The sequence below is a fragment of the Monocercomonoides exilis genome, assembly GCF_001643675.1.
Source record: "Monocercomonoides exilis strain PA203 chromosome Unknown scaffold97-23877, whole genome shotgun sequence".
Classification (NCBI taxonomy): domain Eukaryota; phylum Preaxostyla; order Oxymonadida; family Polymastigidae; genus Monocercomonoides; species Monocercomonoides exilis.
The window spans coordinates 1-23,877 of NW_027150642.1; the positions used below are offsets into that span (position 1 = coordinate 1).

The following is a 23,877-nucleotide window of genomic DNA, read 5'->3' on the forward strand; positions in this document are numbered from 1 at the left end:
CGATGCAGCCACCACATCGTTGTTCACTTTCATTGAGAATCGAAGAGCACTCTTTATTTGAGCAAACTCTCTGTTGCATCCATCTTCTTCATCCTCTTTCATCAGAGCCTCAAAAGACTCACTGCTCATTTCGTCTTCATTTGAATTCTCCACCTGACTCTCTTTGTTCCAGGCGATGGATTGCTGATGATCCTTCGCTGAATATCGCTGTCAGAATTAAGCATCACTCCATTCTCAAACTCCGCAGCATTATAAGCCCTCTGCTTCTTCTTCTGTGCCCTCAGCTTCTTTCTCTCTCTCTTCAAAGCTCTTCTTCTTTCTCTCTCAACTACTTTCCTTCTCCTCTCCATTTTCCTCAATCGCCTCTTCTCCTTTGTCAGCAGCCCTCCATCCTGAAATTCTGTGTCTGACCATCTGTGTGCCTGGTCTGTGCCTTCGCTCGTTGTGATGTCTGAGGAAGGCAGCTCAATTGTGCTCATGCTGATTTGCCCATCTGACTCAGCTGCTGCTGTTATTGATGAGTCAGATGCAGAGTCAGACGAGGAAGACAAATGAAGCGTAGATGAAGTCGATCTCCCCGAGTTATCTTCGCTTTGATCGCGATTCTTCTGAAAACTGTTACTTCTTGACTTCAGTGCAGGAGCAATACTCTCAATTCCATCGTTGTATTTATCCTTGACACACCAACCAGGAATGAACTGCTCTCCATTCCATCTACCTGAAAGAGACGCTGATTCAGCAATTTCTTTGCTTGCCTTCTTTTCTCTTCCAAAAGCACCGACCGCAACGCCTGCTCCATCAGCTCTTCTTCATCTACTCCATCAAAATAGTCATCTTCTTCCTCCTCTGCATCTGTCTCAATCGTCCCATCAGCCTTCACAGAAGAGCTGCTGAAGTCATCCATTTGCTTCTGCGTGCTGTCTTCCTCTGTCTCTTCGACTTCTCTCTCATCCACATTCGAATCCCATTCCTCATTCTTTTGATCAGCACTCTCTGTTTTGTGATGGGCTTTATCTCTTTCTGTTGTAATCTTTTCATTCGACGATCTTTCACGTTGCTCATTCTGAATAGCCTTCTCCAATGAAAAGACAATCACACTTCCTTTTTGTCTGAGGAAGAAGTGTTTGTCTGTGTCGATTTACGTGGTTCTTCAAAGACTTCCTCTTTCGCACTCTCGTTTGCATCAACCACAATTCTGATTGATTTCTTTCCTTCTTTCTCATCATCATCGGAATCTTCTTCTTTTGCGTTCCGACTATCATCTGAGTCATCATCATCTTTCACACTTTTTGAATAGCTTCTCTCTCTGCTGTCTGATGCATTTGAATGGCGTGTCTTGGCTGAAGTGTGCTTGTGCCTTCTTCGATGTGTTGAATGCTTGTTGGATCTCTTTTTTCTTCTCTGAAGACTTCGAAGAAGAGGAAGATGAAGAGGATGCTGAAGAATCTGAGGAAGAAGAAGAAGAAGTCGACGATGATGAGGCCTCTCGTTCTTTCTTCTTCTTTCTTTTGTTTCTTCTTTTGTTACTTCCTTCCGTCGATGAGTATTTGTTTGAAGCAGATCTTGACTTGGACTTTTGCCTTGTCTTCGATTTTGAAGAAGAAGAAGAAGAAGATTCAGAATTTGTGGATGTTTGTGAGTCAGAGACAGACACAGTTGTCTCAATTTCACTTTCATCTTCTGTTTTCTTTTCTTTCTCTGTCTCGCTTTCCCTTTCTCTTTCGCTCTCTCTTTTCGCTTCTTCCTCTCGTTCTCTTCCTCTGATGTGCAGTTTCCCTGTGTTGCCGATGCTTCTTCTTCTCCTCTTTCTTCTCATTTGAATGCGACCTCTTTCTCCTCTTTATGTTCGGCGAATTCACTCCAACCTGAAATTGCGTGTGAACTTTTGTGGCAAAATGCTGAGAAATAGAATAAGCTGCAATCGCCTCTTCTTCTCTTCTCTCTCTTCTCTCTTTCTCTCTCTTTCCCTGTCTCTTTCTTCTTCGTCTTCATTTTCTGAAGCAAACTTGTCTTCTCCTTTCTCTGCTCCTTTCTCTTCCTCCTTTCCTCTTTCATCATCATCCTTCTTTCTGTCTCCAGCCTCACCACAACTGATGTTAGCAGCGCCGGAAACAGTGCTGCCTCTTCATTCTGCAGTGATGAATACACATCAGACGAGTGTGAGAAAGGAGTAGGTGTGACAGGCGGTGACAGAGATGAAGAGAACATCGAGCAGAGCGAGCTGGCAGGCGACAGCATCGGCTGCACATGAACACCTGAGGGAGGAGAGGCAGGGGCGAGGAAGATGTCTGAGTGAGAATCAGAACTCTGTGGCAGCTGTGGTTGATTGGCGATTGTGGGGAGGAGCTGGTGGAAGAGCCGAGGGAAGGCGTGGGGAACATGACAGGGGAGTGGATGGAGGAGGAAGCGAAACGAGAGCGGGAGGAAGTTGGAGAGTGTGATTCAGAGCTCGTTGAAGAGGAAGAAAGAAGCAGTGCCTGCGGAAGACGTGGGGCATCATGGGCGGTGTGGCTGAAGGGGAGACAGGGAACATCATTGAGCCGAATGAAGCACAGCTGGAGGAGTGGTGGGTGGTGGCACGGGAAGAGAAGGAGGAAGAGGAAGAGGAAGGAGAAGTTGAATGAGAGTGAGAGTGAGAGCGAGAACGGGAATGTGAATGGGAATGAGAACGTTTGGTGTTTGAGGGGAGTTACTGCGAGAACGAGAATATTTGGAAGAGAAAGAAGAAGAATTAGAAGAGAAGGAAGGAGGAGAAGAAGAGGAAGAAGAGGATGAAGAAGTGGTAGAAGAATAAGAATTAGAGGCAGAATGGTAAGTAGTGCGAGATCTGTTGCTTCTGGAAGTAGATTGAGTATTGTGTCTGTGTCTGTGCACAGAAGAGTGACGATGGCGATGGCTGTGCTGAGAAGAGGAGCGAGCTCTGTCTGTTGAGTGGGAGACTGATAAATAAGAAGAGAAGGAACAAAGAGAAGAAGAAGAAGAAGAAGATGATGATGATGAGTGAGTGGAGGAAGAGGAAAGAGAGACAAGAGTGGAGAAGAAGGAGAAGATGCGTTATTGTTGTCATCGTTGTTGTTGTTGTTGTTGGAGGAGGAGGAGGAAAAAGAAAAGAGAAAGCACTTTCATCAGACGAGGTGGATGAGAGTGTCAGTGTGGTTGTGTCAGAAGAGGAGTCATCGTCTTTCTTTGACGAAGAAACGGAGTTATGTTTTGATGAGGATGCTGAAGATGTTGAAACAGACACATTTCTCTTTGGAGATTCTGATTCCAAATGGCTTTTCTGTCTGTTTTTCGCTTTTCGATGCTTTCTTCTTCGTTTTCCTTTGAGCTCTTTCTTCTTCTGCTTCTGTTTCTCTCTTGTTTCGTGCTGGCATGCGCAGTTGCTTCTTTGTTGTCTTCTTTTGAAGGTGAATTCGAACCAGAAAATGTTGCTTTGCCTTTTCTTCTTCTTTTGCTCCTTCTTTTTCTCCTTCATCTTTATCATTCATTGCATTTCCCTTCGTCTTTCCCTTTCTTCGTTTTGTGGTGTTTCTTTCTTCTTCTCTGCCTTTCCATCTCTTTCTGTCTCTTTCTTATCTCTTTTCCTGTTTCTCCTTTTCTTCTTCTTCTTCTTCTTCCTTTTTGGTATATTTTCTTCTTCATTCGCTTTGTCTTCAGCTTCTTCTTTCACTTCGTCCTCTTTTGATTAATTGACTTATTCTTCTTAGTTGACACGTCTTTGTCATTCTTTGCCTCTTTATTTGCTGATAAAACATTATCATTGCCAATGCTCTTCTCATTCACAGACACCCCTTCCTTTGCTTCAACTCCACTAACATCTTTCTCCCCTTCTTCTTTCCCCTTCAACATCTCATTCTTCTCATTCTTCTCTTTCTCTTCTCCTTCTTCTCTCTTCATCTGCTTTTTCCTTCTCTTTTCCCCCAGCGGTGCAGGTGGTGACAGAAATAGAGGAGATGGCTGTATTGCCTCCACCACCGCCAGGGGAGACATGCTATAGAGCCATCCCCATCCTCAGCATCGCCTGCAGACTCTGCAGATGATGAAGGATGGGGCGCTGAAGATGATGATGAGGAAGAGGATGATGAAGAAGAAGAAATGACATTGTTAGTTGAATCTAATGAAGAAGGTGATGATGAAGCATTAGAATTGATAGAGATTTCTATATTCTTCTGTTGTATTCCATTTGTTCCGTTGTTTGCATTCGATTTTCTGTTTTGAGCAGATTTTTCTGAACGAGGCGAAGAATGTACAGAACGAGGGTGATATTTGGATGGCAGAGAAGAAATCAAAGAATTAAAGTGATGCATCATCTGAGCAGTGGGTGTGTTATGTGAAGGTGTTTGATGAGAAGAAGAAGAAGAAGAAGGTGATGATGATGATGATGAATTTGAAGAAGAAGAAGAAGCAACAAATGGATTCACATTCGAAAGAGTAGCAGTGTGAGTGGAGTGAGTGTGGCGATGGCGATGAGCATCAGCCTGCGAATACGAGTGATGTGTGCGATGATGATGAGGAAACGATGAGGAGGCAGAAGAACCAGAAGAATACGCAGAAGAGGAAGGAGAAGGAGAAGGAGAAAGAAAAGAGGTTGTTTGCAGAGGCTGATGCAGTTGCTGACGTTGATTCTGATGCTGATGCTGATGCGAATGAGGAAGAGGGAAAAGAGATGAGTCAGAGGCGACAGCACGTGAGGGAGTGTTGACAAGTGGATGGAAGATGTTAGATGAGCTGCCTGTTTTTCTATTTGTTGATTCTCATTCTGCTCACACACAGACATCGCCCTGCCAACAGACAGCACATCAGAAGAAGGGAGGAAAGGAGCATCTGAAGTGATGTTAGCAGAAGAGGCAGCGACTGAAGAGACAGAAACAGATTGTGTTCTGCGCACTCTGCGTGAGTGAGAGTGTGAATGTGAATGCGAATGAGGCTGGGTCTCTTTTGAATAGAGCGTGTTGCGGTGTTGGTGGCGGTGAGGGCGTCTGTTGTCTAACGACTGAAGCGGAAGGAGGTGGGTAGTCAGCAACAGAATGGCTGGAGGAGAAGGAAGAGGCAGGAGGTGACAGATGACAAAACTGGATGTTGGCAAAGTTCTCAATTGTCATTCCTTTTGAAGCAGTTGAAGAAGAAGGAGAAGAAGCATCAGATGGTTTATTTGTCTGTGATGAGTGATGATTGTGATGCTCGTGTTTCCCTCTGGAAGCATGTCCAGCTGTGTGTGAAGAGATGGGTTCGAAGTGCAGATTAAGTGACTGGTTGTTCGCGACAGATGGCAAATTGAATGTGAAAGGCGGAGAATGAGAAGAGATTGATGTGGAGTGCTTGCGAATTGTCGGGGGAAGAGGATGAGGAGGCGGAGAAGAAGAGCGGAGGAAGTTGTCAGCCTGCTGAGGAGGTGACATGCAGTTCATCAACAGAGGAGAAATGGCCTTTGAGTGAGTGAAGGAGTGAGAAGAGGACAAGTTTGAATGGCCAGCAGGGACGACAGGGAGTGTCTGTGTCCTCAGAGTGGAAGGGGCAGAGGAAGGGAGATAGTCAAATGGCAGTTTGTGAGGGGAGCTGCCTGCCATCTGCTCATATTGTGCAAGTGGTGACAGACGATGTGCTGAGGAAGACTTTAACTCGTTTGCGGGAGGAAGAAAAGGGATTTCTTTCGCTTGCTGTTGAAATCGATGGGTCGCGGAAGATGGAGGCTGTCTCAGTGAGTGAGCGGGTGAGTGAGAAAGGAACGGTGACTAGCTTGTCTTTATCTTTGTCTTTTGATTCAGAAGAAGAAGAAGACGATGATGATGAAGCAGATGAATTTGAAGAAGCTTGTGGTGTGGTGATTGTTGCTGTTGATGTCAATGCAGCAGCAGCTGAAGGAGAAGATGATGGAGACAAAGAAGAGAAGTGAAGTGACCGTTCATCAGCGTTGTATTCAGCAAAGGCAGAAGAGCGAAGGTGAAGGCGAAGGAGACAGCTGAGAAGGCAATGTTTGTGGCAAGACCTCAGAAAGGGGTGCTGGTGGAACAGGGAAATATCCTTTGTGTTCAGGTGGGGCAGTGTAAGATGGCTGAGGAATGTGTTCAGGCGAGTGATGAGAAGAAGGAGGTGAGTGTTTGTTTGGTGAGTGATCCAGATGAGAAGCAGATGAGGATGAAGTGTGGATCAAGTGGAGGAACGAGGGAGAAGACGAGCGAGGAGGCTGAGGGGCAGATGGGGATAAAGAGTCCTTGCAGAACTTGGGCGTGTCGAGGGGTCAGCAGAAGGCAGCACCTGCGAATGAGAAGGGCTGACAGATGAATGTTGGTCAATATTTGTGTGTGGATGGAGCATCTGCACATTTGGTGAGGAGTCCTGATAGAAATGAGACACTTCCACATAATGCTTGGGGTCAGGGACGATGATGTCTGGCTGGGCAGTGATGACAGTCGGCTTCTCTTCGCTTTGAGACGAGGAAGAATAAGTCAGATGAGACGAGCGATACAATTTGGAGTGGCCTGAAGAAGAAGAAGAAGAGAGGAGGAGGAGGAAGAAGAAGATGATGAATTGTTTGTTCCAATCATTTTGTTAGTGTTCAACGAGACCAGGAGCAAGAAACAAGACAGAGGAGGATGAGGTGTGTCTGGCGTAGACAGCACACTCGATGCTGTTGACACAGGCGGAGGCGAATAACCCAGTTCATACGACAGCAGAGGGGTGGCGGGATGGGCGGGGTGGATTGAGAAGGCTGTGGACAAGATTGGCTGAGCTCTGAACTGCTTGTCTTTTGAAGGGAGAAGTTGTGCTTCTCAAAGAAGAATCTGAAGCTTCTGTGCTTTGCGTATCTTTATTTGCACTGTTTTCTTGTTCTTTTTCTTTTTGCCGCTCTTTTTGCTTCTCCTTCTCCTCTTTTCTTTCTCTCTCTCCAATGCTAATTCTCTTCCCCTCCGGCGCATCTCAAACACCCCAGTTCTGGCTGAATAGTCTGCGCCATTATTTCCCACTCGGCCGTTCTTCTTCTTTTTCCCACTGTTTTCACCATCCATTTCGTTGTTCTCTGCATCCCTTTGCCTTTCAGCCTCAACAGCACTCACTCCCATCATCGCCTTTACTCGCTCTTTCTCACCGATGCCTGCTATTGTCTGCGACCGCCGCGTACGCCTCATTCGGAATACATTCCAAATGATGTCTTCGTTCTCTATCTTCATTGGCTCATTGTTTGTGGATGGAACACTGTCATTCTGTTTTTCTGATATTACTGAACTTTGCAATGGAGTTTGTTTATCAGATGTGGCATTTTCAGTAGAAGATGCTGTCGCTTCTTCTTTTTTTGATGAACCATTTTCTATTTTAGTATTTCCATTAATATCATTTAAAGGAGCAGTCTGTTGAGGCTTGCTCTCTGGCTTTGGTGCTTCTTCCTTAGAAATCACAATGTTATCTGTAATATTTGATTCCTTATTTTCAACTGAATCTTTCAATTGATTATCTTGTTGAGGTATCTTCGAAGGCAAATTTTCACCAAGGCGATTAATGCATTCATTAGAATCTTTTCAACATTATCACTGGACTGCTTAACCATTATTTCTTTGTAATCCAGAACTTCTCCAGAAGTACGCTCATTTTCTTTTTGTTAATTCAACATTCTCTTTACGACTTTCTTGAATTTTTGATCCATTTTCTTTTTCTGTACTTGTTTCTTTTTTTAGAAGACGCTTTGCTGCAGGAGTTTTTCGTACGTTCAATCTATTAAGTTTTTCTCGAGCTCGTGTAGCATTTCTTTCATCTTTCTTTTTCTGCATTTCTTGCAACAACTGGTTTTTCCGTTTTTCGACTTTAGTCTGAAAAGCAACTTCAGCTTTTTGTTTCTCAAGGTTCAGCTTTAATCGCCGTTTTCGCTCTGTTTTTTCCCATTGCTTTTTCAAATCTGCCGGGGCAGGTCGAAGAATTGAATACTGCATATATGGCATGGTTGCTTCAGGGAATGGCAAATAAATAAATGTATCGACGAATGGGGAGCTTGATGAAAGCATGTCCCATTTCGGCAGACCTTTCAGCATACACGATTGAATACTTGAAATAAATAAATAACAATTCATTTATAAACAAAAAATTTTCAAAAAATTACTTATCAAACTTTGTGCTAGCTTGGAAACGATAATTTAATACTCTTGCAAATCAGTAAAATGATTTATGGGAAACCTCAAATCATTGTTTTTTGAAAATCATCAAAGCTGCAAAAACCCTATCACTAGGTCTTCATTCATTTTAATTTGTTTTTTCATTTGATAAAATGACCCATTTCATAAAGAAAATTTATATGAATGAGAGAAAATAAAGAAAAGAAATGGCTTAATGCATTAATACAGAAAGGTACAATAACAGATAAACTATCTGGATTAACTATTCTTGGACAGTCCGCTCGTGATGATGAAGAAGGTGCAAAGGCTGTCAAACAACTTATTTCAATGATGAAACGAACAGATAGAAGGATCAGTGGAATGGCTATGCAAAATCTTCTGCAATTATTTCAAGTGAATCTTCTTCCAAAGAACAAAGAACTTTCTGTAGATGATCCAAAAGATGCTATGATAAAAGAACTTTATGCATCATTTATTCGTGCTGTCAGCGAGAAAGCCAAAGACACTGTTCTTAATTCCAAATAACCATGCTATAAAAACATTAAGTGAGATGGCCATCATGCCTGAGCAGCGTCTTTCTGTCTTGTCAGAACTCGTTAACAAACTCGGAGATAATGTGAAAAGTGCTGCTTCACTGACTTCGCATCTCATTATTATTTTATCAAAACGAAGGCCCGCTATAAAGCTATTGATTGTGGAGGAAATAGAAAGGTTGGTTTATCGTCCAAATATTTCTCAAAGAGCTCAATTCTACGGAATTGTGGCATTGAATGGATTCACATTAGATCCTGCTAAAGATGCTTCAGTTGCGAATCAAATGCTTAAATTGTATTTTTCGCTGTTTGACGACATTTTCAAAAGAAATGAAGCGCGCCATGCTGCAAAGCTTGAAGAATCAAAGAAGAAGAAAAAGAATCGCTGGTCACAAACGAAGGAACACGGAAAGAGAGGAAGAAAAGGAAAACTACTACAGAAAAAGAAGGAGATGCTCGACGAAGCAGAATCCACAGAACAGCGCCTTCTGTTTGCGGTACTGAGTGGAATAGGACGTGTGATGAACATCGCTGGAGCTGAAAATGCAGCTAAGTTTGAGTCACATCTTAATTCGCTCTTTCGTGCATCTCATTCGCATTCATTCGCTTCATCGCTTCGTGCAATGCTTCTGCTGCATCGCCTGCTGAGCGTTCAGGGCATCCTTCCAGACAGATATTACAACGCGTTGTACGAAAAGCTCTCCGACCCAGAGATGCTCGTGGAGAAAAGCCAGCATCCTCTCTTTTTGGGTTTGGTATTCAAATCTTTAGAGGCGGATAGTGTGGATGAGAGGGTGTGCGCCTTCATCAAGCGGTTGCTGGGTGTATGCTTAGTGGCTCAACCTTCGTTTGTGTGCGCCTCGCTAATGGTTGTGGGAGAGCTGTGCTGCAAAAGGAAGGCGCTGCTGCACACGATGGTGTGCGAAGAGACAGCAACAACAATCAATCCTGCACTGATGCCCCATGCCATTGCTCAATCGTTGCTCAATAAACAAGGATCACAAGCGAATGGATTAAAGATGAATATGAAAGGAATGATGATTGTTAATCCCAAGTTCCTGAGGAGAGACGGAGATGCAGAAAGTGGGAACAAAACAGAGGAAAAGTGGAAACTGTTGAAAAGCAAAGAAGAACTCGAGAAAGAAAAGCAGGAGAAGAAGAAAGAATGGATCGAGAAATTGTATGGGAAGAAAGTGAAAGATGAAGGCAGTGATGCTGAAGAGCCAAAGATGACCTCCTTCGCTGCTCCATCAGCACCTTTGGCATCATCATCAGCGTTGCTTGCTTTGGACGATGATGAAGATGAGCACTTTGTTGATGCACCAGACATTGATGAAGAAGATATAGAAGCCGAAATCAAGAAAAGAGAGGAAGCAGCGAGTGAAGGTTCATCTGGACAAACAATCTGTCCAAATTCAGAAATGAAAGCAGAAAAATGTGACTGTGGGCCTCTTCCTTCATCATCATCATCATCATCTTCTTCTTCTTCTTCTTCCTCTTCATCTTCTGGAAAGTTGCCAACCAATCCGCTCATTTCAGCAGGTGGGTCTTCCGTTTACAATCCCTTCAAATTCAATCCTCGTTTTTCGCATGCTGATTTGTCTGCTTTCTGGGAGCTACAGATGCTTTCACTCCATTATCACCCATCAGTCGCGTTTCTGGCTAACAAAATTCTTCGAATGGGAAAACATTTGAAGAAGAAATACGATGAGCTCAGAAAGAAATCTGGCTTGATTGAAGAAGAAGAGGAGGAAAAGAAAGAGAAAAAAGAGAAAGAGAAAGAAGAAGCTGAAACCGAAGCGGAAGAAGAGTCGTGGGAAGTGCATTATGCAGGCGATCCATTTTATGATTTTTCGCTAACTGCATTTTTGACAAGGTTTGCTTTCAAACGTCCGAAGATGACAAAAGAGCAGATGGTTGAAAAAGAAAAAGAGCAGAAGATGATGCGAAAGAAAGCGTTGATGGAAAGCAGGAAAGGAGAAAGAGAAGAATACGAAGATAGCAGTGCAGAGGAAGACGAAGAAGATGAGAAAGAGAAGAAGCAGATGCAAGGCGACGATGATGCTGCATTCAAAGCATCTGACCTCCTGCCTCCTTCTTCTACCAGCACAAAAGAAGCCTTTTCATCTTCGTTATATCGGATGGGTTCTGTTGCCTTTGCTGAGCAAAAAGAAGAGAACATCGCTCCACATGAACGCTTCTTCTTCAAATACTTCTCTGGAAATCCAGCTGTATCAAAGAAGAAGATGAAGCAGGAGGAGAAGAGGAAGGAGAAAGAGAAAGAGAAGCGGAGGTCAGAGAAGATGAAAGAAAGAGGCGAGGAAGACGATGGATTCCCGGGCTTTGGCGACTCAGAGGAAAGCGAGAATGGATTTGAAGACGATGAGTTGGATGACTATTTGATTAAACTCGAGGAGCAAGCACTTAACAAAAAGAAGGACAAATCCCAAGATGATGACGACGACGAAGGAAGCGATGGCGAAGAAGGAGAAGGCAAAGGAAAGAAGAAGAGAAAGTTTGATGTGGATGAAGATGAAGATTCAGAACTGGAGGAAGCACTGAAAAGAGAATTTGCGAATGATAGCGATGACGAGGAGGAGGAAGATGAAGGAAACGAAGAGGATGAAGAGGATGAAGATGGTGTTCATGTGGAGGATCCATTTGGAGAAATGAAAAATCGAAGAAGAAGAAGAGATTCGAAGAAGAAGAAGATGAGGATGAGGATGAAAGCGAAGAAATGGAAGGGATGGACGATGAGATGGAAGATGACTATGATGATTACGACAATCTGGAAGACGATGAAAGCCTGAATGACATGGAAGATGAGGTGTGGAGCGAGTCAGATGAAGAAGTGAAACAGATAGAAGAGGAAGAAAAACGAAAACGAAAAGGAGGAAGAAGCAAGGAATATAACGAAGATGGGTATGGAAGAGAGGAAAGAACAGTGAAGAGAAGGAAAATGGATGATGATGATGCACAGTTTGACAGGAAGGAGAGCAGAATATTGAAAAAGAAGTTGCCATCACTAGTGTCGGCAGATGATCTGGATGATCTTGTGGAAAGCACACTTCACGAAGAGAAGATTAGACAGGAGAAGAGAATGAGAGAAAGAGAGAGAAAGCAGGGTGGAAAAGCCACTTCATTTCCGATGAAGCCAAAAGGAAGAGTGGGAAAGAGGATGCACTAAAAGGTTAATTGCAAAAAGAAGAAAAAATATTTCTTGCACTTCACCCCCTTTTTTTAATTCGTAAAATAAAAACACTTCATTACATATAAAAGAACTGAATAAAGTTAAAATTTGTGAAATGATTATTTTTTTTAGTAAAGAAACACTCCATTTCCCCCTTTCCAAACGATACAACATAAATGCAAACAGGAACAAAGTGAAGTGAATTATTCGAAGTGATTAGTATCCCTGCCTCATCCTCACAGTCTATGCGGATGCTCCTTTGCATGGACATAAGAGGAGAAAGATGTCGACTGGCAGAAAGATGAAATGGATCGGAGCTTTTCATCCTGCACGAGTGTTGCGAGGATCTGGTTGTCAAATATCTTTCGCTCAATCCACTCAATCACAGCACCAAACAGAATGAAGATGGCAATGTACTGTATCCACGCAAACTTCAGTACTTCAAATAAAGATGGAGTGTAGCTAGAAAGCACATTGAGTCGATGAATACAAGATTTTGATTTATGAAATGCAAAAGAAAGGTTTGATGAGAGGAAATTTTTAAGAAAAATCGAAAAAAAAAAAACGTTACAAAAATGACAAAGGAAATATTAGAAACACTAACCGCACTTTCTGTGGGACAATGTTTATTACCAGATGGATGTCGAAGCATGACGTGCTTGCTGCTGGAAGCCATTCAGGAGGATAAGGAGAAGACAGCACAGCGGATTCTGAATGAATTTTTAAATTAAGTTGAAAAGCAGTTGTCATTACAATATGAAAAAGAAATTAGAAAATGGAAAAGAACATGCCATCATCAGTAACCACTCGATGTACAAAATACTCAGTTGTCATGTTCTTGAATGGAATAACAAGCTAAAAAATACAAAATTTGCATTTTGAGATAAAAAATGATTTTTCCATAAAAATTCACAATCAAAAGATATCAAACTGAAGTATTGAGAAGCAGTGGGACCTTCAATAATGGACGCATTCGAAGTGGTCTGTTTTGGGATAAAACAATTTTTCCCTTAAAATGAGCGCGAAATATTTTCAGAAATGCAATGGAGCAATTGTAAAATCACACCTCTGAAACAAGTGCATTTCCTCCAACAGAACCAATATGAGACAGGTACACAAAGGATTCCAATGTCAATGGAATTGGATCCTATCATGATAATTTTCACGTTATAAATAGTAAACAAAACATATTCAAAAAGAATTTCTGCACAATCCATACAATTAGCTGGTATTGAGGAAAATACATGAATTTGGCCGAAATGATTGTGTCGGCTGTCTGAAGGCAAGACCTCACATTCAAAGTTATTTGATTAGCTCTTCCATCTTTGTTGAAATCCTCAACCTTCTCTTTAAAAGTGGTGGTCATATCGTTTGTTCCAAGTATTTTTTGCACGGCTAATATGCTGCTGTCTGTGTGGTCACCAGAAACACCACCAAGCGAAATAATAAATTTTCCAGTTGATGTCACATGTGGACGTTCAGTGTATTCACGCTCACGAACCCAAAATGCTAAAATAATAATTGCACGCAATGAGAGTTAAGATATTTAAAAATGCAACAGGCGCGATAGAGCAAAGACAAACAATGTGTTGCAAAGCAGACAACAAATGGGAGCACTATTTTGCATATTAAAAAATAGATCGATTAGACCTATCAATGAAAATCGTCCAGCAATAAATTGGCGATAAACTGGCCTTCGAAAGATTGGGCCAGACATTTTTCAAAAACAAATATTTATCAAATAAATATGGGAAATGATTTCACAAACATTCGTGAAGGTAAAATTTATTGTTAAAAATCGAATCATTTGCATCTGCGTTAATGCATACAAAAACGGAAAACAAAAATGAGGGTGATTTCGAAGTGAAGATAAATGAAATGATTTAATGACAAGGAAAAGAAAAACTTATGAAGAAAATTCTTTCATAATTTTTGAATCAAACAACGCATTTTTAATAGGCTGGTTAAAAGCATAAAACGGGTTTTTGCAGACATAATCAGAAAACAGAACATAAACTCTAGCTAACATTTTTTGCACATTTGGTGTTCCAAGTTCTGTGATTGCAAGGAATTTAATTCCTGTTGGGCTTTTTAAGCATTGAATGGTAAAATTATCAGTTTCAATAGATTCAATTCCAGACGAGGCATGAGGAATTGGAGATAATTCAGCGGATATTGCATATTGACTGTGAAAGAAGCCTGCAAGCTGGAGGGCACTGTCTTCATTTGCTAATTTGCAATCCGGAGCAAGGTCCTGGAATAACGCATTTATAACGTCCAAAGAATCAAATAATTAATCAATTAAATAATTTCAACATAACAAAATAAAACTTTACAAAACTTTCTTGTATATTAAACCTCCACTGGGGAGATAATCCATAGACTTAGAAGGCCAGTTTTGGACATCACTGCACCAAAAATGAAAATGAAATTCTTTGGATTTCAATATGGGTAAAACTATCTGAAATATTGGAACAAAAATTCATCATTCACGCTTGTGGCAAGAACATGAACATTATGATATTATTAAGCAATTAATAAGATCCTTCCCAGTATAGAATATGAACAAAAAGAAACTCAAAAAATGAGCGATGAAAATACGGACACAGGAAAGTTTGAAATGCTTACAAATTCGACAGTTATAAGGGTTGCTAGAGAAACAGCGTGTTCAGAAGATCCAAATGTTAGAATGGCGGGACCAGCAGTTATGCTTTTGAATAAAGCTGCAACAACATTTATTCATTATCTGACGGCAACTGCACAAGAAATCACTGCTAAAAAAGGAAGAAGCACCATGGGCTACACAGATATTGTGGAGGCGATAGGAGAGATAAGAATGACACATCTGCTCGATGAATTACAGCCATTTATTCAAGGTTTATCTTTTTTGTTTTTCGTGCTCATAATTTTTCCGATTTGTTGCTTACTACATTAAAAAGAAATCGTTGAATCAAAAAGAAAGCCAAACCCAACATCACCCCCTCTTTCACCAACCATCCCTTCATTCGATAATGCTGAAAACGAACAAGAGCAACCAACTGTCGAACAGCAGGAGCCAATCGAAGAAGCAACAGAAAATTCATCTATACCTGAAATTCTTTCAGAAGAAATAGATCCGGTAGACGTTGATGCGGGAGTGGCGGGTGATGATAATGAAGAAGAAGAAAATCAAGAGGATCTTGAAAAGGAGTTTAATGAAGAAGATGACGAAGGAAAGTCAAACGAACTTGCGTTGAATGTTGAACGCATAATACAAAACGAAATATTAAAATCTTAAGAAATGCTTTGTTTTATTTTAAAATTTATAAATGAAATATAAATATTTTCGAAATGCTTGAATTGGTTTTTTTCAATAATGCGTGATCGCAACAAAATAATAAATAACAAATAATAGATGTGCTTTGAAATTTGCATAAATCGAAGTCACATTTTCTGTACACTCAACGAGCAAGATGTTGAATGACTAAATTACATAAAAATAACACGAAGAAAAAGAATAAAAATAAAATGATTATTCTCTATCTGAAATATTTGATTAAACCTCTTGAAGTTCGCTTTTTGTACATAATTTTGTGGCCGCACTCTTTGCAAGACACAGGCTGACCTAAAGGAACATATGTTTCCACACCGCAATCTTGAATGAGAAACAAATAATATCAACAAAAATATAACAATCAAATCAATGCTGCATTAATAAACCTCCACAAATATATGGTACAGATTTTTTCTCTGCTGGTTGAGCTGGTTGTGCAGATTGCATTTGTTATTTAAATCACTATGGGAACGAATATTGAAAAATATAAAGTATGGCAGAAAAAACGTTTGATGATAAACTCCCTGGTCAAGGTTTGTACAGCTTTTATTACAGCTGAATTCACATTGTCTATTAATAACTAGCCAACGGCCATTCGTCCTTTACTGGACGATCCCTGTTTGAAATTTATTTCAGTTTTAATATATTTTATTAATGTTTAAATTTTTCCACTTTTAATATTGTAGCAAGTTTTGATTTGACTTTTGAGGGTCAACAACTCGTTGATTCTCAAACGAAACCTCTTAGTTTTGCGGTTGTTGGTCCATCTCTGTCGGGGAAAACCACTCTTGCAAAGTTAATTGCACGCTCTTTCGGCAGTGTATTCATTTCACCCGAAACCGCTGTACGTTCGTGTATTCGAAGAAAAATGAAATTGGAAGAAAAGTTTGCTGATTTTCATTTTTTTCTAAATTCAAAGATTGTTTTTGAAATGATGGAAAAAATTTTTTTTAGATTTCATCTGTTTTAAGTTCAGGACAAGCGATTGATGATGCTCTTGTTTTAGAAGCAGTTAATGCAATGCTAAAGCTGGAAGAAGTCGCATTTCGAGGATATGTCCTTGATGGACTTCCAACAACAATTGAACAATCAAAGTTTCTTTTCAGCCAGAAATTTGATTCAGCACAAGTTCAATCTCCAAACAAAGGGTCAAAAACAACTTCACATCAATTGTCATCTCAACAACGCACTTCATCTCCTTCTCAGCTTAGACCACTTTCACCATCACGTTCTTCTTCTGCATCTTCAAGTGCAAGACGACCTTCTTCTCCTCAAGGCCATTAACACCACCAATGCGTCTTGGATCTCCATTTGGTCAGCGACCATCTACACCACGCAACGATGGTTCCAGTCAAGCACGCCTTCCTCCTCTCGCAGGTACCACTTCATCCTCCTCACCTTCTGCTCCAGAAGTTCGAAGCTCAACGCCAAGTCACATTCCGCCATATCCTTCCAGTGCTATCTGTCCATTCGAAACAGTCGCTGAACAGAAAGTGCGAATGGAGGCAGAGCAGTATGAGCGCGAGGCAGAAGAGAGGCGGGAAGAGAGGGAGGCAGTGGAGAAGTACTGCGAGCGGCAGGATGCGCTGCGAGCAGAAGTTCTTCCGCCAGATGTGTTTATTGTGTTGGAGGTGTCGAAGGAGACGCAGAACGAGAGGAGGCAGAAGCTGTGGATCAACCCAGTGACGCTTCGAACACACTCGATCTGCATCGAAGACGATGTGGTTGCGAAAATGATGGGCAAAAGAGAGAAGAGAAGGAGGTTTGGCGATGGCTCGTCTGCAATCACTGCGAGTGGATTTGATGGCATGATGTATGGGAAGATGGCAGGAGACGAAGGAAGAGAGGACAGTTGGAGGAGGATTGGACGAGTGGGCAGAGGAAGCGAAGAAGGGAAAGAAGCTGAAGAGACAATGCAGGAGAGAGACGAGGCATCAGAACGACTGCGAAGAGCGAAGGAATTTCTGATGGCTCATTTGCCACCGAAGGAAGGAGAGGAAGAAGGAAAGAAGAAGGTGAAGGAAGAGAAGAAGGTGAGGAAGGAGAAGAAGTTGAAGATGAAGCAACCAAAAGAAGAAGAAAAAGCAGCTGAAGATCCTCTTTCGTATTTGTATGACCTGAACGAAGAGGAAGGAGAAGAAGGAGAAAATGGAGAAGATGATGAAAGAGGGCAGAGGATAAGGCTGCGTGCAATAAAGGAGAAGGAAAAGAAGATGATGAAAGGGTTGTATCGGATTGTGCCACATCCACATTACGGCGGAGGTGTTGGAAGAGCGTTTGGAGAGGCGTCTGTTTTGGAAGATGGAGAAGAGGAAGGGAAAGAAGGTGGAGATGAAGAGGAAGAGGAAGATTTGCTGAAAGAGGAGGAAGATGATTTGGGGTTGTTGGGACCAGTAGAAGAAGGAGAAGAAGGAGGAGGTGAAGACGAAGAGCCACTGACTGCTGCAGAGAGAGAAGAGAAGATAAGAGAAAAGAGGCAGATCTTAGATTCTCTGAGTGAAGAAGACGCACAGCTGCTGGCAGCGGTGCATTTGGTGCCTATCTGCAGCTGCCATGATCGCGTTGTGGTGGATGGAAGGGAGAGGCATCGCTTGGAGGAGAAGAAAGAGCCGGGAGAGGAGTTGGATGCACAGGGCTGATGCAGAGGGAGGTGAGGCATGCGATTGGGAAGGACGGGGAAGACTGCACAGCACTCAGGGCATTCACGAGAGAGGCAAGAAGGATGGTGCTGGGGCTGGTGTTGGACGAGGAGACGATGGTGGCCGAGGAGAGGAGGAAGGAGAAGGAGGAGAAGGAGGAGAAGAAGAGGCAATAGAAGCGAATGATGAGGAGCTGTTTGGTGAGGAGGAGCTGCAGCAGATGGAAGCTGATGAAGCGTTGATTGCATCTGTGGGAGAGGAAGAGGCAGACGAGGCTGAGGAGGATGAAGAAGAAGAGATTGAACCGATTTACAAGCCACGTCCACCAAAGGAAAAGAAACAAAGACAGAGGAGAATGAGGGAAGAGGAAGGTGAAGAGGAAGGAGAGGAGGAGGAGGAAGAGGAAGAAGGAGATGAAGAGGATGAAGAAGAGCTTGAGCGAGACTATGAGAAAGAGAACGAGATTCGTGAAGAGCGGAGGAAGCAGCGGCAGAAAGAGAAAGAAGAACAGCAGATGCAAAAAGCGAAGGAAGTGGAAGAGGCGAAGAAGAGGCAGAAGGCGCGGGAGCATCGGAGAGTGTGTTGGGTGACGCTGCAGATGAAGAAAAGAGAAGAAGAGACAAGAAAGGACTCGATTCTGATGATTGTGAAGAGAGAATTCAGAGAAATCGAAGAGGAGACAGAGAAGGAAAGCAAAGCAGCAATGAAAGTGATGGGGATTGATGCAGTGTCGATTGGGAAGAAAGAGAAGATGGCTGAGAAGAGGAAGAAGGAGAGAGAAAGAAAGTGGAAGAAGAAGGAGAAGGAAGTGGCAGCTGTTGGAGATGATGTTGTAGCAGCTTTGAGAGGAGAAGGGAAGAAGAGAAAGAGGAGGAGAAAAGGAGAAGGGGAAGAAGGGGAAGGAGAGGAAGAAGAAGGAGAAGAGGAGGATGAAGGTGAAGAGCAAAACGGAGAAGAAGAAGAAGAAGGAAAAGAAGCAGAAGAGGAAGAGCTGAATGGAGACGAAGAAGAAAACGAAGAGGAGAAAGAGAATGAGGAAGGAGAAGAAGGTGAAGGCGAAGAAGGAGAGGAAAGTGTTGATACATCTGTCATTTCTGATCCGAAGCTGTTCAACTGGCCTGTTCATGAGATGCTTGTGGAGAGCGATCGATGGCTATTCCCGTTGGAAAGAGCAGACGAGGTGGCAAAGGCGAAAAGGACTGCATCTGCAATGATGGCATATCATATAGGAAGTGCTGCTTCTTCTGCTTCTGCTTCGTCTTCTGCTTCAGCCTCTTCTTCATCTTCAGCTTCATCTTCGTCTTCTCTTCTATCTTCATCAAGACATCTTTCAGTTCATTCAGAATCTGCCTCATCCTCCTCATCATCATCCTTCCATGACCCCTTCGATCTCTCTTCCCTCGAGCCTCTTCTCTCCTTCTATGCTCCTCGAAAGGGTATTTCTGATCCAACCACAGATGGCACTCCAACGACAGCACAGGTGATGAACTACGAAGCTGTCTCTGGATCAGCTGCAGTTGTGGCTGTGGACTTCCCTCAGAAGGGCAAAGAGGGGAGAGATCAAAAGAAAAAAGGGAAGGAAAAAGAAGGAGAGAGGAAAATGGTGAGTCAGATTCAATCATCATCATCATCTTCTTCTTCTTCTTCCTCATTGTCATCATCTTCTTCTTCAATGCCACCAATTCGTTTATCTCTCCATCTTCTGCATCTCGTTCACTTCTTGCCTCCCAATCTATTCGTCGTCCATCTTCTCCTTCTTCTCCTTCTTCTACCAGTCGTGCAATCACTCAGCCACTTTATTCAACATTCCAGTCATCTTCCACTTCATCTGGCACTTCTGTCTCTTGCTCATTCACTCCTTCACATTCATCTTCATCTCAATCATCATCATCTTCCTCCTCCTCCTCTTCTTCTTCTTCTTCTCTTTCTTCTTGATGCTCCTCCACTCCCACCCAAACACCCCCTCCCTCCTCCTCTCGTCAACCCTCGTCCAAAGCATCTCCTCCGCCTCTCTTCTTCTCATTCTCCCTCTGAACTTCTATCACAACTAGCCACATCTATTCAGGACACTCTTCCTCTTCCCCCAGCCTATCCACTCCCTCCCTCCGCTGCCTCTTCCTTTACTCCTCTTTCCTCCTCCATCTCTCTCCACTCTCTTTCTCAACCACCTCTGTGCCCTTCTCCTTTGGATCCCATCAACCGCATCCCTCTCCTCTCCTCTTTAACTGTACCACTTATGCCCCCACAGCTCCTGTTCCCTCTTCCCAGAGACAGATGGGCGAATCACACTGGAGCACCACTGCCACCGCATCCAACAGGAAACAGAGTGGATGTGAGTGAAGTGGAAGAGCTGAAGGAGAAGAAGAGGAAGATGGAAGAATGGGAAAGAAGCATCAAAGTGAGGGGTGGAAGAATATGAGGATGCGTTTGTGATTGAAGACTATGAGGAAGAGATAGAAGTGAAGGAGAAGGTTGTGAAGGAGAAAGCGAAAAGGGCTGAAGAAGAGGGTGAAAATGGTGCTGAACAAAAATGAGGCAAATGAGAAAGGAGAGGAAGATGAGAATGCTCCAATGCCATTGAACAGAGAAGGAGAGGAAGAAGAAGGAAATGGAGAAGAAGGGAAAGAGGAAGGAAGAATGAACGAAGGAGAAGCAGAAGAAGAAGGCAATGAAAACGAGGAAGGAGAAGGTGAAGAAGGAGAAGAAGAAGGAAAAGGAGAGGACGAAGAGCCAGAGGAAGAATACATCACAGTGATGAAGACAGTCAAAAGACAGCGTCTTCTTCACAAAAATCCACCAAGAGAGCCAACGCCATTCAACGAGCTGAAGGAGAGATGGAGCAAGATGGTGGATGTGTTCAAGACAGACAAGGAAATAGAGAAGGAGCAGGCAGAGCAGAAGAAGAGGAAAGAGAAACAAAGAGAAGATTTGAGGCTGATGATTGCATTGGCCGAGAGGAGGCAGCAGGCAGCTCCGTCTGCTGTGCTGGAAAGAAGAATTGGGCGTCTGCAGAAGCAGCTGCGGAAGTTGGAGAGGGAGATGAAGCGGGAAGCAACAGACGACTCGAAGGAGGAAGTGAATGAGATGGCGAGTTATTTCACAAGGAGATCAGAAGAAGGCGAAAGAGAGGCTGAGGAAGGGGAGATGCAAGTGAACGGGCACTGGACAGAAGCTGAGCTGAATGCGGTGGAGACAGAAGAGGAGAAAGCAGACTGGGAGAAGCGGCTGGTCAGTGTGGAGTTTGTGAACCACATTCCACCAACAGACAATTCTCTTGATGAAAGTGCTGTGCTGGACTCTCTGAGCGAAGTGGCACGCACACACCTGGGGGGACTGCAGGTGCATCCATTCTACAGACACTTCTGCCCTGTCCATTGGGCACTCCACAGACACGACAAGAGAGGAGGAGGAGAAAGAGGAGGAGGAATTGAGCATCCGAAGCTGGTGAGGGGAAGCTTGCAGAACGCAGTGGGGTATCGTGGGTACATCTTCCTTTTGTCTTCGAGAAGAAGAGCGCGGTTGTTCGTGGCCAATCCACGCAGATTCTTGAGAGTTGGCCCGCCGCTTCCAGAAGACTGCCCAGATGAGCCGGTGGAGAAGGGGAAGGACGGAAATGCAGATGAGGAAGAAGAGGATGAAGATATCAATGCAACAGATGGGAATGGCTCTTCAGGGTTGGAAGCAAATGATGATGAGGAAGAAGAGGAAGAGGAGGAGGAAGGAGCAGAGAATGAAAGAGAAGAAGGAATGGCAGGTGGAGAAGGAGAAATGAACGAAGGAGAGAATGAAGGAGCAGACGGCGCTGAAGGCGCAGACGGCACAGCTAATCTTTCAAATAGCTCACCGATTAGCAAAAAGAAAGAGAAAGAAGCAGTTCCTCTGCCACCCGTGAGCATTCCGCTGAGCAAGACGCCTGTTGAGAAGAGCGGACTTCGTGTTATTGTTGTTGGGCCACCCTTGTCAGGAAAATCGACTGTGGCGCATGTTCTGTCACGAGTACTCAATCTACGTGTGATTGATGTGGAAGACCTGCCTCCAACCGCATCGAAGCAGATTGCACTGGACGAGGCGAAGGAGATTGTGAGTGGCGGATCTATTTCAGCAGACACATTGGCTGCGCATATTGCAGAGTCATGTAGAGCAGCTGATCCAACACCAGACGATGAAGAAGGAGAAGGAGAAGGAGACAAAAGTGTGGAAGAGGAAAAGAAGAAATTAACTGGAAAAGAACAAAAAGAGAAGCAAACAGAAATGCATCTAACAGCACTGTATACACCACCTGATCCATATGCACTGGCAGCGAAAGCAGCAGAAGCGGCAAAGGCAACAGCTTCAGCGTTACTTTTTGAAGTGACAGCTGCCTCGCAAAAGGGGAAGAAAGGGAAGAAAGGCAGTGAGAAGGAGAAGAGCGGAGCAAGTGGAAGCAAAAATGATGGAGACAAGAAAGGGAAAAAGAAAGAAGACTCCAAAACAGCCGGAAAGAAGAGCACAAAAGACGAAAAGAAAGGAAAAGGCTCCAACCAAAAGGGGAAGAAAGACACATCCAACAGCGATGCCACAGTCGAAGGAGAAAGTGGCGCAGATGCAGAGATAGAGCCGATGCCGTATGCTGCGAGTCTGCCCTTTGCGAAGGGAGACTACCGTGGGTGGGTGCTCGACGGCTTCCCCGCGACGAAAGAGCAGGCAGCAGCGCTGCTGCGGTGTGGAGTGCAGCCAGATGTGGTTGTGGTGCTTGGGGCAAGTGATACGGATGAAGCACCGGCGGAGGCAGTGCAGGAGATCCAGCTGTCACTGAGGGCAGCACGAGTGGTGGAGGCAGTGAGGAAGGAAGGCATGGGGAGAAGGGGAAGTTTTGAGGGAGAAAGAGGAGATGAAGATGAGTGGAGCGAAGAGATGGGTGTGCACCCAGCAATTGTGGGGAGAATGGGGTTGTTCAAAAAGGAGAGTGCAAAAGTGCTGCATCTGCTGTCGAAGGACGATGCAGAATATGCCAATGCTGCAGAAGACGATGAAAATGAGGAGGAGAACGAAGAAAGAGAAGGTGAAGGAGAAGGAGAAGATGGAGATGGTGATGAAGCTGACAATGATAATACCGATCAAAACAGAACCACTTCCAAAAAGAAATCCAAAGGCAAGCTACTTCCAATCCCGGACTGTTTCGCCCGCATTGTGAAAGTGCCATATACTCTTCCAATGCACCTGTCACACGGGAGAGTGCTGCAATCTGTGTGTCCTGTGTTCCCCAGAGCAGAAAGGATGGAAAGCTACGACGATGTCCTGCCCACACAGCGCGTCTTTGGCTGGTCGCGGCACTTCTGCCCAGTCACATTCAAGGAAGAGAATGCACTGGTGGTGGGGGACAGCCAGTTCTGCTGCATCTACCGCAGCCATGTCTACTTGTTTGCAGGGGCGGAGCAGCAGGCGCGATTTATGGATGCTCCTTTCTATTATGCAGAAGGAGGGCCAGGCTGTGTGCCTCCTCTGAGATGTGTGGTGGTTGGGTCGCACGGAGCAGGGAAGACAACAGCAGCAGAGATGATAGCGAAGCAGTGTGGTGTGCGGGTGATTGGAAGGAAAGAGGTGATGATGTGGAAGAAAGAAGAGGAGATGCAGCAGAAACGAGCAGCAGAGCTGGCGGCGGCTGGAATGAAAGCAGAGAATTTAGCAAAGAAAGAGGCGAGGTTGGCGAAGAAAGAATACAAGCGTGTCGAAGAGGAGAGGAAGAAAGAGGCAGCAGAAGCAGCCAGATTGGCGTCTGGTTCGAAGGCGGGTCTGTCAGAAAAGGACAGAAAGAAGAAGAAGCCGAAGGTGGACTACGAGAAAGAGGAGGATGAGGAAAAGGAGAAAGATGCAGAGGAAGAAGGAGCTGAGGAAGAGGAAGAAGAAGGCAGAGATGAAAATGACGAAAATAACTTTGACATGGAAGAAGGAGAAGAAGGCGAAGAACGCACAGCAGAGGAAGAAGGAGAGGAAGCAGAGGCAGATATTCCAGTGTTCCCGCTCCTCATCTCTCGTCTGAAGGCGCTGAAAGGGTTTGTGCTGGATGGCTACCCAACAACCGCCGAAGACTGCGAGGTGCTGCTGAAGGATGGGCTGTGCC

At 43.8% G+C, this 23,877-nt stretch overlaps 9 protein-coding genes across 9 annotated transcripts; 5 read left to right on the forward strand and 4 right to left on the reverse strand.

Moving 5' to 3' along the window:
• Nucleotides 1-125: 125 nt before the first annotated feature.
• On the reverse strand, nt 126-2,238 carry MONOS_18506 (uncharacterized protein; the record flags this gene model as incomplete). Its single annotated transcript, XM_067871532.1, has 5 exons — nt 126-714; nt 783-1,063; nt 1,099-1,360; nt 1,866-2,090; nt 2,147-2,238. The coding sequence occupies 5 exons, from the start codon at nt 2,236-2,238 to the stop codon at nt 126-128; spliced, it is 1,449 nt and encodes a 482-aa protein (XP_067718509.1).
• Nucleotides 2,239-3,666: 1,428 nt separating this feature from the next.
• Nucleotides 3,667-3,990, reverse strand: MONOS_18507 (uncharacterized protein; the record flags this gene model as incomplete). The annotated part of the gene is made up of 1 exon (XM_067871533.1): nt 3,667-3,990. The coding sequence occupies one exon, from the start codon at nt 3,988-3,990 to the stop codon at nt 3,667-3,669; it is 324 nt and encodes a 107-aa protein (XP_067718510.1).
• Nucleotides 3,991-5,536: 1,546 nt separating this feature from the next.
• MONOS_18508 (uncharacterized protein) lies at nt 5,537-6,282 on the forward strand (the record flags this gene model as incomplete). Its single annotated transcript, XM_067871534.1, has 2 exons — nt 5,537-5,816; nt 5,927-6,282. The coding sequence occupies 2 exons, from the start codon at nt 5,537-5,539 to the stop codon at nt 6,280-6,282; spliced, it is 636 nt and encodes a 211-aa protein (XP_067718511.1).
• Nucleotides 6,283-6,770: 488 nt separating this feature from the next.
• Nucleotides 6,771-8,021, reverse strand: MONOS_18509 (uncharacterized protein; the record flags this gene model as incomplete). The annotated part of the gene is made up of 2 exons (XM_067871535.1): nt 6,771-7,382; nt 7,701-8,021. The coding sequence occupies 2 exons, from the start codon at nt 8,019-8,021 to the stop codon at nt 6,771-6,773; spliced, it is 933 nt and encodes a 310-aa protein (XP_067718512.1).
• Nucleotides 8,022-8,652: 631 nt separating this feature from the next.
• Nucleotides 8,653-11,849, forward strand: MONOS_18510 (putative CCAAT-box-binding transcription factor; the record flags this gene model as incomplete). Its single annotated transcript, XM_067871537.1, has 2 exons — nt 8,653-11,277; nt 11,319-11,849. The coding sequence occupies 2 exons, from the start codon at nt 8,653-8,655 to the stop codon at nt 11,820-11,822; spliced, it is 3,129 nt and encodes a 1,042-aa protein (XP_067718513.1). The 3' UTR covers nt 11,823-11,849.
• Nucleotides 11,850-12,061: 212 nt separating this feature from the next.
• MONOS_3838 (uncharacterized protein) lies at nt 12,062-13,191 on the reverse strand (the record flags this gene model as incomplete). The annotated part of the gene is made up of 6 exons (XM_067873861.1): nt 12,062-12,287; nt 12,430-12,535; nt 12,617-12,680; nt 12,757-12,834; nt 12,892-12,972; nt 13,045-13,191. 6 exons carry the CDS (start codon nt 13,189-13,191, stop codon nt 12,062-12,064), a joined length of 702 nt encoding a protein of 233 aa, XP_067718514.1.
• Nucleotides 13,192-14,409: 1,218 nt separating this feature from the next.
• Nucleotides 14,410-15,164, forward strand: MONOS_18511 (uncharacterized protein; the record flags this gene model as incomplete). The annotated part of the gene is made up of 2 exons (XM_067871538.1): nt 14,410-14,701; nt 14,765-15,164. The coding sequence occupies 2 exons, from the start codon at nt 14,410-14,412 to the stop codon at nt 15,100-15,102; spliced, it is 630 nt and encodes a 209-aa protein (XP_067718515.1). The 3' UTR covers nt 15,103-15,164.
• A 467-nt stretch (nt 15,165-15,631) lies between these two features.
• Nucleotides 15,632-20,196, forward strand: MONOS_18512 (uncharacterized protein; the record flags this gene model as incomplete). Its single annotated transcript, XM_067871539.1, has 7 exons — nt 15,632-15,671; nt 15,723-15,756; nt 15,829-15,982; nt 16,093-16,232; nt 16,415-17,758; nt 17,829-19,380; nt 19,843-20,196. 7 exons carry the CDS (start codon nt 15,632-15,634, stop codon nt 20,194-20,196), a joined length of 3,618 nt encoding a protein of 1,205 aa, XP_067718516.1.
• A 60-nt stretch (nt 20,197-20,256) lies between these two features.
• Nucleotides 20,257-23,862, forward strand: MONOS_18513 (uncharacterized protein; the record flags this gene model as incomplete). Its single annotated transcript, XM_067871540.1, has 2 exons — nt 20,257-23,809; nt 23,853-23,862. The coding sequence occupies exons 1-2, from the start codon at nt 20,292-20,294 to the stop codon at nt 23,860-23,862; spliced, it is 3,528 nt and encodes a 1,175-aa protein (XP_067718517.1). The 5' UTR covers nt 20,257-20,291.
• Nucleotides 23,863-23,877: the final 15 nt, after the last annotated feature.